The sequence below is a fragment of the Pangasianodon hypophthalmus genome, chromosome 7, assembly GCF_027358585.1.
Source record: "Pangasianodon hypophthalmus isolate fPanHyp1 chromosome 7, fPanHyp1.pri, whole genome shotgun sequence".
Taxonomy (NCBI): Eukaryota; Metazoa; Chordata; class Actinopteri; order Siluriformes; family Pangasiidae; genus Pangasianodon; species Pangasianodon hypophthalmus.
Genome location: NC_069716.1, coordinates 15,983,184 through 15,996,549, shown reverse-complemented (window position 1 = coordinate 15,996,549; position 13,366 = coordinate 15,983,184). Strand labels below are relative to the sequence as shown.

At 38.3% G+C, this 13,366-nt stretch overlaps 1 protein-coding gene across 2 annotated transcripts in view; it reads right to left on the bottom strand.

Annotated features, from left to right (window-relative positions):
* Window positions 1-13,366, bottom strand: part of kdrl (kinase insert domain receptor like) — a 43,500-nt gene that overhangs the window by 9,936 nt on the left and 20,198 nt on the right. For both annotated transcript variants that reach the window (XM_034305890.2, XM_026917700.3), the window contains 15 exons: window positions 12,350-12,506; window positions 10,952-11,066; window positions 9,078-9,183; window positions 7,666-7,950; window positions 7,311-7,457; window positions 6,934-7,062; window positions 5,896-6,002; window positions 5,426-5,561; window positions 4,928-5,032; window positions 2,945-3,058; window positions 2,747-2,835; window positions 2,509-2,662; window positions 1,813-1,910; window positions 1,157-1,279; window positions 663-774 (listed from right to left, as the gene is read on the bottom strand). In XM_034305890.2, coding sequence (XP_034161781.1) covers window positions 663-774; window positions 1,157-1,279; window positions 1,813-1,910; window positions 2,509-2,662; window positions 2,747-2,835; window positions 2,945-3,058; window positions 4,928-5,032; window positions 5,426-5,561; window positions 5,896-6,002; window positions 6,934-7,062; window positions 7,311-7,457; window positions 7,666-7,950; window positions 9,078-9,183; window positions 10,952-11,066; window positions 12,350-12,506 — 1,977 coding nt within the window. The remainder of the gene's footprint in view (window positions 1-662; window positions 775-1,156; window positions 1,280-1,812; window positions 1,911-2,508; window positions 2,663-2,746; window positions 2,836-2,944; window positions 3,059-4,927; window positions 5,033-5,425; window positions 5,562-5,895; window positions 6,003-6,933; window positions 7,063-7,310; window positions 7,458-7,665; window positions 7,951-9,077; window positions 9,184-10,951; window positions 11,067-12,349; window positions 12,507-13,366) is intronic.

Here is a 13,366-nt window from a genome sequence, read left to right as displayed (position 1 = left end):
GCGAGGTATTCTCTTTTTATTACCTAAACTCAGTTGAAATTTGCTTATATGCAATGCAATTCTTTTTTCTAACTGACAGGACAATTACTTTTTGTACAAAAGCAATCATTTACGAGTTGTAGACAGTCACTGCCAATAGATCTGGATAGCTCTGGACAACTCATGGTTTCCACTATGTATCTTTGACCAAGGACATGAGGAAACACATGGTGAAATACTTTTCTCTTTGAAAGTGAAAAATCTGCTGGGTGGAATACTGTATTGGCAAAATAGCAAAATAAAATATAAGTGAAGTCACTACTCTTTTTTTTTCTCAGAAAAAGAATCACTGTAAACAACCATGTTCCTTGAACTGTACCGAGAATTTGAAAGTGAATGAAACTGTTATGGTTGCTGCATAGTCCAGTAACACTAAAATATTAACTCAAGATGTCCTGCAATAAGCCATGTAACAAAAACACAATAAGAGTTTAGATTAAGTTAATTTGTCACATCTAGTCACATGTAGGCCACGTGGTTTTGTTTTTCACAAGTGATCACATATTATTCACATGATGCCATTTCTTTATTTCAGTTCAAATTTGCAGTTTCAGAGTTAGTATGTATATGCCGGGTGGTTGTTAATAAAGGTGACACCCACCAGGGGCAGGAATGATATTTACCCAGAGAGAAGATCTCCCACATTAGCACGCCGAAGGACCAAACATCACTCTGTGTAGTATAGATCTTGTCAAATATGGCCTCTGGCGCCATCCACTTAAGAGGAAGTCTGGCCTGTGGAAATAGTAGGCAGATTAGCCCAAGTGTTCAGCCAGACCTCTAATTCACCTGTGTGAACTGTAGCCATACATGCTCAGCAGACAAACAGACTGTAAAACAGTGCAAATCTGCTTAAATACAAAATCAGCATGATGTCTGTGACCGCACTCGACCCCAAGTAAACATCCTCTGAACAGAATAATATTGTCAATGGCTAAAAAATGACTGAGCACATGCCAGCAACTCTTGGCATTAGCAAAAATCACAGTACTTGTTCCAGGCTGCGGCTGTTATTATAGCTGTCCATCAAGTTAAGTGTTTTTTTTATGATTTATATTAAAAGGTGATCTGCACAATGTGATCAGGGACACAGTAAAACATAAAAGTGCACACTTACATCTCCTTTACGGACGTAGTCTGGGTCCTTATACACGTCTCTGGCTAGTCCGAAATCGCATATCTTAACAACGTTGTTTTCGGACAAAAGGATGTTCCGCGCTGCCAAATCACGGTGAATACACTGTAAGAAAAAGAAGCCAAATGCTTGACTTATAATATATTTTAAATTCATACATGTCAAACTTGAAAAGAGGAATCGTCTGGGTTAGAGATGCCTGTATTTCATGTTTTATCTACCATGTGGTGCATTGTCAATGGGAACACATGGAGGAAAGGTGTGATAATGTGAAGCAGCTGATGTGATCATGCAGAACGTGAGGAGTAACCACAGTAACACGAAGGAGCTCCAAGTTTCCCTCAAACAAAGACTGATCTCCATATTACATTTGTGAATTTTCCCCATTTGTGTGTGAGCATAACTTTGCATGTTTATATGTGTGCAGTAAAGGGAATTAGAAGTATCGGAATTAAAAAGAAGTACTGGGACAGACTGCTACAGTGTTTAGCTGGACACAGCAGAACAGTTGGGTTTTTTGACATGTAAAAGAATAGAAATTAGGTACTGAACTTCAGAAACCAACTTGTTGGACTAGCAGGATTTGGAATCATGAATTATCTGTACAACTTAGGGCAGCTATTTAATCAAGGACTTACTTTTCGTGAAGCCAAAAACTCCATGCCTTTGGCTACTTGAAAGCTGTAGCAAATTAAGTCCTCTAGTGTCAACACTCTCTTATACAAGTCTTCAGACTCTGTGGGAAATAGTAAAACAAAGTCAGCAACAAATAAAAAACATCCATTTCCAACCACTGTAGAATCATAAGACATGAAGCCTTCACAAGGCCTTCTCTACCCACTGATAATATGCAGAAGATAAACATTTCCTGCTACGTTTATATTTGTCTTAAACTTTGAGTTGTTTTCTTCAGATGCTTCCTTGTGTTGTAAATATAGCTAAAAGTTCTGGCACTTATTTTTAGATGTTGTTTGAAATAGCTTGCCAATAAACCTCGGGTGTGGCGGGGTGGAGGTTGGGGTGTTTGTGAGGGTGACCCTTCCTCTGTTCTACCTGGATAAACAATTTATCTATACCCAAAATAACAGGCAAAATACGGTATGCCAGGAACACATTAGTTGCGTCTGAGGCAGGATATGAAAAAAACAAGCTATATGGACAGCGGGCGACAGTGGGTCGCGATAAAAAAAAATTGTACTTATATATCCCAGAGGAAGCATCCTATCAAATTGAAATGGACAAAAACAACCAGAGGAGCCTTTGGAGCAAGCAGGGTAGGGTGGAGGTGAGAGATGTATGACTGTAGGAGGGGAAGGAAGACATTCAGCCACTACCTTCCTCTTCTTCCTCTGAGTCGCAATAGCTCTTATCTTCAATGAAGCCTGAGCTGGCTGAGCTTCCAGTGCTAGCCACACTCTCCAGTCGACGCTTGAGGAGCTCACTTAAATCGCACCCTGAACTTGGCAGCAGCGCTTTACCATCCTGAGACTGACAGAGAAAGCTACATCAGTGAGCCTAAGAGACAGTCATGTCATAGTGTTATTCATTCATCAAAGCACACCGTATACTCACTTTATAAACCACAAAGTCTCCTCTCTTGCTCCTCAAGTAATTAGAAAGGTTGCCATACTTGCAGTACTCCACAATGATCATCAGTGGGCCTGAAACAAGCAGTTAACAGTACATAAGCAGTTAACAGTACATTGTCTTAAGCTCGCTTTAACAAACAGTTCAAATTTAGGACCTGAGCACTAGTCCCTACATTCTCACCTCCTTGCTTAGTGCATGCTCCCAGTAGATTGACAACATTGAGATGGTGGCCAATATGAATCAGTATCTTCAGTTCAGACATAAGAGCTCTGCATTCACTGTTTGTAGCTCCTCCTATTATACATGACAAGAGTATACAAGAAAAGAAAGAAAAATGGATTATCAGTGAAATCTTACTTGGCCAATGAAATTCTTTCTGATTCTGAAACGGATTCAGAATAAATCTGTCAAGTAGCTGTTCTTACAACAGCACACACCATAATCTGGGAGTTAAACGACTGATGATCTGTATTTTGACTTTTGATAGCTACAGAATTTTCTGTAGTTTATAATCTGCAGTAGATAAATGAAATGGAGCTTCATGCATAAAAATAATAATAAGCAATGGAACTACGGCTCTATCATTTAAAGGCCTATTTAAATGTTGTGTCTCTGCAATAAATGTAGTATTTATTTACCCCACACTGTTTAAATACGATGACTTATAACATGCGTTTTAATGCATAAATGGATAGCTTGAGAATGTGTCATTTAAACAAATGCTTCTAAACAGATAATAATCACACGTTACATAATACATGTGGCTGAATTATCAATATGTATGTCAATGCATGCAAGATTTATATAAAGAGAAAGCTGAGCTTTGCTGCTAGAATTGCACATGCTGTATTATCGGGGTCAGAAAATCTCATCAAGCACATGAACCTGGTGACCATTAGAGGCCAAAGGGTCAGGAACAAAGCTGTGTTTTTTAACATGCAAAGTTTTCTACGGCGTAACTCCAACGTCACAGAAATGCTATGTTCTACAGAAAGCATTAGTACAAACAAAGGACTGGTAGTACATCACAAGGACTTCCATTAAGAAGAATTTTAGCAGCGTCATTTCTTAAGTTAATTAGACAATAATAAAAATGAGGACAAATTTTTCCACTGCATCTTCCTTATCAGATTTGTTGTCAGGATAATATGTAAACGCAAAGAAAATATTAGCAAGATGTTTTACGAAATGATTAGATTCAGTGTTCTGGAAACACTGACATTGTATTTCAAAACACATAGGAATTTTTAGAAAGTGTGCTGCTTTTCATTAAAAATTGACCCAGGGTGCATGAAACATCATCCAGCCAGATTCTCTCTTCCAATGATTAATGCTTAAGGAGGATTGATAATGTGACACCAGAGGAATTATGCATCTAGAGTGATTTATCATCACACAACTCCACCACTAGAGAAGCACTCATTGCTTTTCGAAGCAGCCAATATTCTCCACAAACTATTGTCAATGTGGTAAAAAAAGATAGGATATTTTGACCAAGACAGCCTCAAGGGATGCAGTTCCATTTAATGTTATAAATATTTGTTTTAGCTTCATTCTTTATGTAAATCTTAATGATTAGTTTACAAAATTGTATGTCAAGCTAGTAATGCTGTGGTGTGGTCTGGTTGTGCACTGTCACTGGATTGTGCAGACACTAGATTTGTTTTTTTCCAACAAAGCAATAAAAATGTGTCCATAAATTCAAAGTGGGGATGTAACCATATTAAGCTCAGAATGATTTCAAAACATCTGCTTGAAATTAGTTAATGAACGTGTACATGAATAGTTGCATATACATCACAATTAGACATGACATTTTTGAACCTGGGTCAAAGTTTCATATCTGCACACTATCATTCTTAACAGCTGGGTCCTCAGATGGAAACCCTACATACAAACCCTCCAACATAGCTGCTAATTATCTCTGCATCCATCTTGTGATGTGAATGGTTTTGTGTAAAAGCAAAATGGTCTAGCAGTGACAGGTTCCTGCTTTAAATGTAAATCTGATTCAAAGAATAAATATCTGGCGACATGGTTGTTCTCATTGTGATACACAAATTCAATAGAAGATAAAGCAAGAGTTCAAACATCTGAACTGGGCATCTGATAGAGATTGGTTTAAAAGTTCAGGACCAAATCAATGATTTGTCAATAACTTACCTTTCAGCATTTTAACAGCAACTGTTTTACATGTGGAGAGCTTGTCTATGCCAAATGCAGAAGCCTCGACAACTTTTCCAAAAGCACCATGGCCCAGAGTTTTACCTATATAACAGAGAGAGAGAGAGAGAGAGAGAGAGTTTGTCGGTTTACTTTGTCCTACCTCGAGGATCATAAATCAGGCTGCTTGTCCTGTCAGTAAAGATATGGGCCTGTAATTAAAACAATCTGCAGAGGTTGAGACCACTTCTGTAGCTCTCCACAGGGAATTTATGGGGTACTAAAGAACGTATGACAAACATGGGTCACTGAGAAATAATGGTACAACATTTTTATCCGAAAAGCCAAACATCATGCTTGCATGTGTAACATGTTCATAGTGAGAACTTATTCAGTGTTGGCTCATTTAGACCTCTGTTTTAAACCATTAAACCATTAGATACCTCTGTGGTTCTGTAGGTGTTTTTATGCTAGAACCAATGCATGAATAAAACTCACCCAGTCGGAGGCGGTCTCTAGGGAACTCCCATTTGCTGCTGTCATAAGGTAAACGATCCCACTGCTCATTAAGAGGCATCTGGTCAGGATCCATGATGATGGACAGGTAGCCTGTCTTTAGATCTGCAGAACTTGGCTAAATTGAAATAGAGATTTGCATTTTATATTCCTTTAGGGTTTCATTGAATAGTTGTTTTCATAATGAGAAGAGAGCACAAATTCCATTGTGTTATGTACGCATTTCTGTTGAAGGGTTGTCAGTACAATTTATCATGTGAGAAAGCAATAATATAAAACTGCTTACTCAGTTAAACTAAAAAAAAAAAAGCTGATTAAATGCTTTCCGTTACAGGAAAGTTACAGATTTTCAGTCTGCAGATATTCTTAGAAATTCTCAGTTTACAAAACTAATGATAATAAAGATAAAGCAGTGGTTTTCTAACAATTTAAAGCCTTACTGTATTTGTTACCTTTCTTAGCTTGCGGATGAAGAGAATGAGCATGATCCAAAGGAATGTGGCAGCAGCTCCCGTGCACACAAGGATGATCACCTCAATATTTGGCTTGCCTTCATCGCCTGAAGATAGACAAAAGCACATACCAATGTTTAAGCCGCTGTTTGTAAACCAGCTCCCTGAGGCGCTTTGCAACTTTGTTTATTTTATTGTCATTTTGTTTTAATTCATTTTTGTATACAATTTGGACATTCAGGCACATGGCATTTTATGCATTGTTTATTTCTGGAAAGCACACTTCCTCATTTCTTGCATAGTCTACGCTCTGTGATCAATTACAAAAAAATCCAACAGTCAGCATACTGCCTAAGCCATTAGGAATTTCTTTTTCCAAAAGGCATGAAACAAACAATAAAGCAATCAAAGCACATTCCCTGCTCTATTTGGCTCTGGACAAGCTTAATGCACACACACAAATATTCCAAATTCATTCACTTGATTACACCAGACAGCTTTTGCCACTAAGAAAACAGAAGAGAATGTTAGTGACTGCCTGTGGAATCATTTGAATGGACACACTGAGAGAAGAAGCTGCATTTTGCCATACTGGGTACCATAACTGGTCATTTGTCTTCCCTTAGAGTGTTTCAAGTTTCAAGCCCTTTGCTAGTTTAAGAAGCTGTTCTGCCAGTCATTAGCGAAGCTCCTTGCTGATAGCACAGAGGTCAACTCCCAAGTGAAGGACCCTCTCTGCAACCCCTATCATAAAAAATGCCTTGGAATTTGTATGACATTCCCAGAAACCTCAGACTCTATCTCATGGGATAGCTTAAATATTTAAGCTTGGCTAAAGTTCTTTATCCTATTTACACGAATACATGGGAGTATAGAGAGAAGCTCTAATGTTATTTCAGCTCATCATGGATTGTGATGTTTGCACTGTCTTTTGCACTGACTTACTTGAAGTATCAAGTCTATTTTGCAATTACATTGTACTGAGTACTGGTTATAAGAAATGGGAAGTAGTTGAATGTCAGCTGATTTGGTACTCACCCAGTACAGTGATGACTGCACTAGATGTTGCCACACCTTTAGCATTACTGGCCTGACACTCATACATGCCCTCATCCTCTTTCTTCACCCTCTGGATGATCAGGACCCCATTGTCCTTCAGAGTAATTCCTGCAGGCATTTTTCAATTACTTAACAGTCATGCAATGTATTGTTCTCTTAATGAAATTTCAATTAAAATGACTGTTACTACAACTTATTACTTACTACAATAACTCAAGTCATTTTGGTGTATGTTCACATATAAATGTATCCATTAAATCATAAATCACTACATTCATAAATTAAAAAAGATTCATTTATTTTGAATGTGAAACAATGTGACATTTAAGCAAACTTGAACAGCAGTTCATCTTCACCTGGTCCTTCTGTGATGGGAATCTTATCCTTGTACCATGTAATAAATGGAGGTGGCACACCATGGGCCAGACATGCTAGGGTCAGAGTGCTGCTGCTGTTCACATCCTGACTGGTCAAGTTCTGTATCAACCAGGGAACTATCCTCTCTGTACAAATAGTTAGACAGTAAACAAACTGAATAAGACAGCTAAATCTATTTTCAGATTGTAACAAGCATGTCACATTCATGGTTAAGCTTCGTATGCACTTGTGACAGAATTGGGACATGCCATAATTTCATACTAGGATATATGAATGAATGAATGCAGATAGACAGATGATAAATATGCTCATGGCTTGATAAAAGTAACTCACCATCAATAATTAAGTTAGAAGTTGTATTGACCTCATTTTTGGTGTTGAGGTTGATTGCTCTGCACTCATAGCCATTTGTGTGGTTTCTAGAAACATTTTTCAGTCTGAGTGATAGGGTGACAGAATAAGGACTGATCTGGATGGAGCTGTCACTCTGAACCAGGCGACTCTGTGAATCATACCAGCTCAGCCTATCATAGAGGAACCGTGTGCCCTGGCAAATCAGAGTGATATCATCTCCCTCAATGGCTGTCAAGGGTTTGACCTCAAAAGACTGGGGATGATCTGGAACACAACAAAAAAGCAAAATTTGATTGGGAAATTGTATATTGGGAAGACCAACATTAATTTTTCCATAGAACTTTAGATACCTGATAATAAAGTATATGACAATATTCACATTACAAATACTATCCTATAAGTGGTGATCAGACCTGGTCATACTCTGTCCCACACTACAGCACACAAAGCTGCACATCACATCTCCGTCACGGAATGTCAAATGTGCAGTTATTTCCTGTTTCATCACTACTAATTGGAAGCAGGTTGTTGGCGGAAGGCGGCAGAGATGGCCGACCTGAAGGAGCTACAATAGGAACCAGGCTGAGGCCAGGCCTCAGGGGAGCTGGAACACGCTTGTTTATTCACAGTGCTGGAGAGCGTCTCGAGTTCCGTAAGAGAACACAGCTGTTATTACAATTCGGTCCCTCTCACCAGCATTCCTGTGGTCAGAGTCATCCCCACCTTGGCACAGCACATTCTCTAGGCCATTATATTCTCGTCTGGTCCCCTACAGCCTGCCATTGCTCTTAATTTGCTAATTTCAGTAACTGTTTCAACTTGTCCCCTTTCTATTTTAGTGTTCTAACTCCATCTGCCTGATGACTGTCTGTTATACAATATAATAATTCTTCCTCATTGTTCTAATCTAGTGTGCACAGCTGACATATGCTCAATTACACAGCCCTCCTGTTCAGTTCAAGAACATTTAAACCTGTTCAGCTGTCTACAGTAGTGATTCACACTGAGGCAAAGCATTCAGGAAAAAGAAACAAGCTACTCTGCCAAAAGCACAGTGCTCTCAGGAAGTGGAACTCCACAGTTTAGAGAATATCATATGCCAGTGGGCACATTTTGTATTTTTTGGTTCTCTAATCTGCAATGCTGCACAGTGATGTGGTTTCAATTAATGCCCTCCCTCTCCTAATTGCACAATCCGGTGTGGTTGTGCAAAGATTGCATTTCTGGATGTGCTAAGCTATTCATTATGTATGTATAAGTCAGTATAAATGAAATGGACATATTTTATCATGTGCTTAACCATATAATAAAAACCAGCAGGGACCAGTTTGGAAAAAAAAAAACATCTGGTGTTCCTAGAAAACCACATTACATCTAGATAAGCCACTTACCATTCACATAGAAATGAGTCGTCATTGTCCTCTCTCCCATCTCATTGCTGGCTTTGCAAGTGTAGACTCCTGACACATTAGCCATCACAATCAGGGTACTTATTATCTGTGAACAAAACAGCACATTTTTAGAATATATCTGTTTTAACTACTGTTTCAGTATACCAACTAAATTACTGCAAGTAATCATAGGGTAACATGATGGTGCAGTGGGTAGCATTATTGCCTCTCAGCTCCAGGGTCCTGAGTTTAATCCTGGGCTTGAGTTACTGTCTGTGTGGAGTTTCATTTAATTAATGAGTCACTACAGGCACAGTAAAAGTACCTGTTTGTTTTGTTCAGATGAAGTTTTGAAGCCTAAACTATTGCTGGGAACACAGAAAGAGTGCCTACGTTGCATGTCATTTGTACAATGTTACCACGTAAGTGGAAGCAATTTTATTAGACAAAACAGTAAACTCAGTTGTTGGCAAAGGAGCAGACTCAAGACCTCCCATAAAAAGTACAGCCATCACTTCAAACATATGCTCTCAGTGTGTCTCAATATAAATGTCCTAGGCTGCATCCACGGCTGATTACACCTGACATATAGGGGAAAAGGCTTTGTAAACAAGCAGATACAAACAAGTCAAGGTTGTATTTTTGTACGTATTGTCAGTAAGTTAATCAAGAACAAAGCAGGGAACTGGATTTCAGGCCAAGCACTGAGGGTTTCTGTTGTGCTGTCTTGGCTCTGCTCTGCAGTAACATACAGTAAATCAGCTATGAAATTTTGAGGAAATATCAAATTTATGTCTGACAAAATACACTTGTTTATAATAGAAATTAGATTGTTTACCAGGTGTAACTACTCTCAGTATATGGTATTGTATTGCAGCAAAATACCATATTTCCATGTTACCTGAGGTTACATTTGAATAAATACCCAAAGGATTGAATCCAATGATTTAGCCAGGCATTCTGACTAACCCCCTCACTCTTGGACATAAACCCTGCTCGTTCTCTTCTGTCGTTTAAAGCTGAGGAATTTATGTGATGTGTCAAAAAGGAATTCACTCTCTACAAATTTTACTTTTTAAATTTGGCCTTGTTATCATTGAACACCAGGTCGTACCCCTATAAAACATGGTCTTTTCATTTACAAGAGCTAATAAATATCACTTACATATAAATTGTGTGTGGCATACTGCACCTCTTTCTCAGTGGGCATGACATTTATGTTGTGAGATCATAGCACATCATCAGAAAGCAGAAATATGATCCTAAATCTTTATTACATGTAAGCTTGAACAATTACAATGATTTGTGGATTTCTCATAACCATCAGTTTTTCATTCAATCTGTCATGGGTTGAGTTTTACAACACGTACCATTTACAGTTGGATTTCAATTTCTACCCAAATTGTTGCAACAGTATTGAGTCAACTATAGATCAAGTGTAGTGGAATACTATATAGATCAAGCATAGAGGAATCTAATGCATGAAAGCCTGTCTTTCATCAAGTTTAAGGTAAGCAATTTTGGTAACAAGGTTCCCTGGGATGTTGCTCTAATGGGATGTCTGCCATTTCATTATATAGTGTGCTTTGTCAATACAACCAAGGCTGCAATCTACACATAGTGAGGAAGATATAATATGTTTAATATTACATGTATAATATGTATAATATGTTGTTTGATGCATCTGATATATACTGATTTGCCTACTTTGGCTTTCAATTCAGCTCCTCTTAGCTTCCTTTTGATTGAGGAGTAAAAGCATGTATAAAAACATCTTCTTGAAACCTTTCAAAAAGATTTCAAAAGGATTTCAAAAAGATGTATAAAAATATATTTTTGAAACTGTTTTCTTGTAATCATCATACAGTATATACCTTGTTTCTGCCATTTATCTCCTTATGCTCAATGGACACATCCTTAATCAAGTTTGATGGACAGGAATAGTTGGTACTGTCTTTGACAGGTATTGGATCACTACACAGTTTGCACCTATAAGACATAGGGAAAAGGAATATCTGTGATTAGAAACTTAATAAAAGACTGAATCAAAGGATATGTTTGAATGATGCTTGTTCTATGCAGGCACTATAATTGAAACATTACATATTACATATGTGCAGTTTCTGGCAAATAAAATGTGTGAAATGCACATGCATTATGTACATAAAATCTGCTTTAGTCAGATACAGCTAGCTCCTTTTGCTTTCTGTTTTGGCTGTAAGAAATACAACATCTTAGAACATGACACACAAAGAAGACAAATTTCAGTACACATATACGAAAATAGAAGTGCCTTTTAGTCATTAAGTTACGAAGAGGATATGCTGAAAAACAAGAATATTCAGAAAATATCATTTCCTAGCATTAACAAAAATCGTCTCTTTAACTAATGACACTTAATACTCTATGCCTTTCAAGACCACCCACAACTGTCTAGTTGTTTTTACTGTTTTACTGTGTGGAAGACAACAAAAGGTTATGCTATATCCTTCTGAGGAAAGTAACAATAGGATTAATGAGAGTGGAGGCCAAAGAGGAAGCGGTAGCATGACAGGATGGGCTGAGGCATGCGTCACCACTTAAAGGAAACGCCCCCACTCTCTGGCTGACTAAGATAAGGCTGACTCTGAGACCTCCCTGCCTGACAGTTTTGATAACTTTCGCGTATGAGAGACCCAAATGAATCACCTACCACCATACACACCAGCACTGGTGATCACTTCACTTCATAAGGCACACCTCTGACCATAATCATTAACCCAGCAACCCTGCAGTCAGCATCACTGCATCACAGCATCACATTAATATGATGTATTTGAATTCTGTGATTGTTATGGTGTTTTTTCAAACAGAATTCTTGAACCAATAATCACTTGCAATTAACAGCAGTCCTAATTGCACAATGTTAGACGTGCAAGATAATTTAAGCTTTTACTGTGAATGTGCCAAAATTTCTTTCCTTTACAATTATCATTTATATTTGCCTGATTTTACAACCATGCTCTTTTGCTAATGCTCACTATATATTTTGGGTTTACAGATAGCACTCAGAATTTTTGAGGTTCACAAACACACTGGCCTTTAAACTGGGGAACACCAGATTGCAGCACAAGATGCAAAGAGCTACGGGATTTGCAAGATAAATATCCTGTTTGGCTCCAAAGCTATGTATATGGTTCAACATAAACAGAGGAATTGTGGAACATTCTGATCATTCTGGACATGTGCTAAATGTAGCTGACTTCATCTAACTTCTTGCAATGCCAACTCACTGTGTGAGCTTGGGATTAGGGTCACAGGGCTGCCACAGCCATGTGATATTGGGCTTTGGGAATCCAAAGACAGTACAGGTAAGCTGGTGCTCCTGGCCTAGCCTGTAAGTCTGAGGGCCTACAGGAGCCACCTCTTCTTCAGATATTCTGGGTTTCACTGTGGAGACACACATAATATGGATTTGAAAAACTGGAGATGGAGGCAAAAGGGTTATTAGAAAGAGAGTATGAAGTGAAAGGAACAAGCAAGCTAGAGGCCAACAATTAGTAACAATTGGATTAATGAGAGTGGAGGCCAAAGAGGAAGCAGTAGACAGTAGAAGGTCCGAGGCATGCATCATCACTCAAAGGAAAGGCCCCCACTCTCTGGCTGACTGAGATAAGGCTGACTCTTGGACCTTGCTGGCTGATAACTTCTCACCTGTATGAGGATGAGAGACCCAACTGACCTATCACCACACACCAGTACCGGTGATCACCTCAGTTCATTCTGCACACCTCTGACCATAATCATTAACACAGCAACCCTGCAAGTCAGCATCACTTTAATATGATATATTGAAATTCTGTGGATATGTGGTGGGGATTTTTTTTGCTGAGGCTAGTCATTTCAATTGTTGTTTTAATGTAAAGAGGAAGGCTTTTGCTATTTCTCTCCAACAATGACAATTATTCTGATGAATATGCTACCCTACCGAAATCAGATCTTAATACATAAGTAACATGTTTCCATTGCCACATCTGTTTACCTCCACACCAGAAATTGGGTACTTTGACATTACTAATCCCTCTCTGTCCCAAATTTGGTAAACAAAGTTCTTGAAATAATAATTTCTTGTAATTAACATCAGTCCTTCTAATAGCACAAAGTTAGATGTGTAAGATAATTTGAGTTTTTATTGTGAATGCTCTAAAAGGTCTTTCCTGTACCACTTCCACAGCTATAACTCATTTGCTATTCATATTGGCCTGATTGTGTAATGTGTGTAAAGCCAGAGACTGATGCAAAATTAGAAA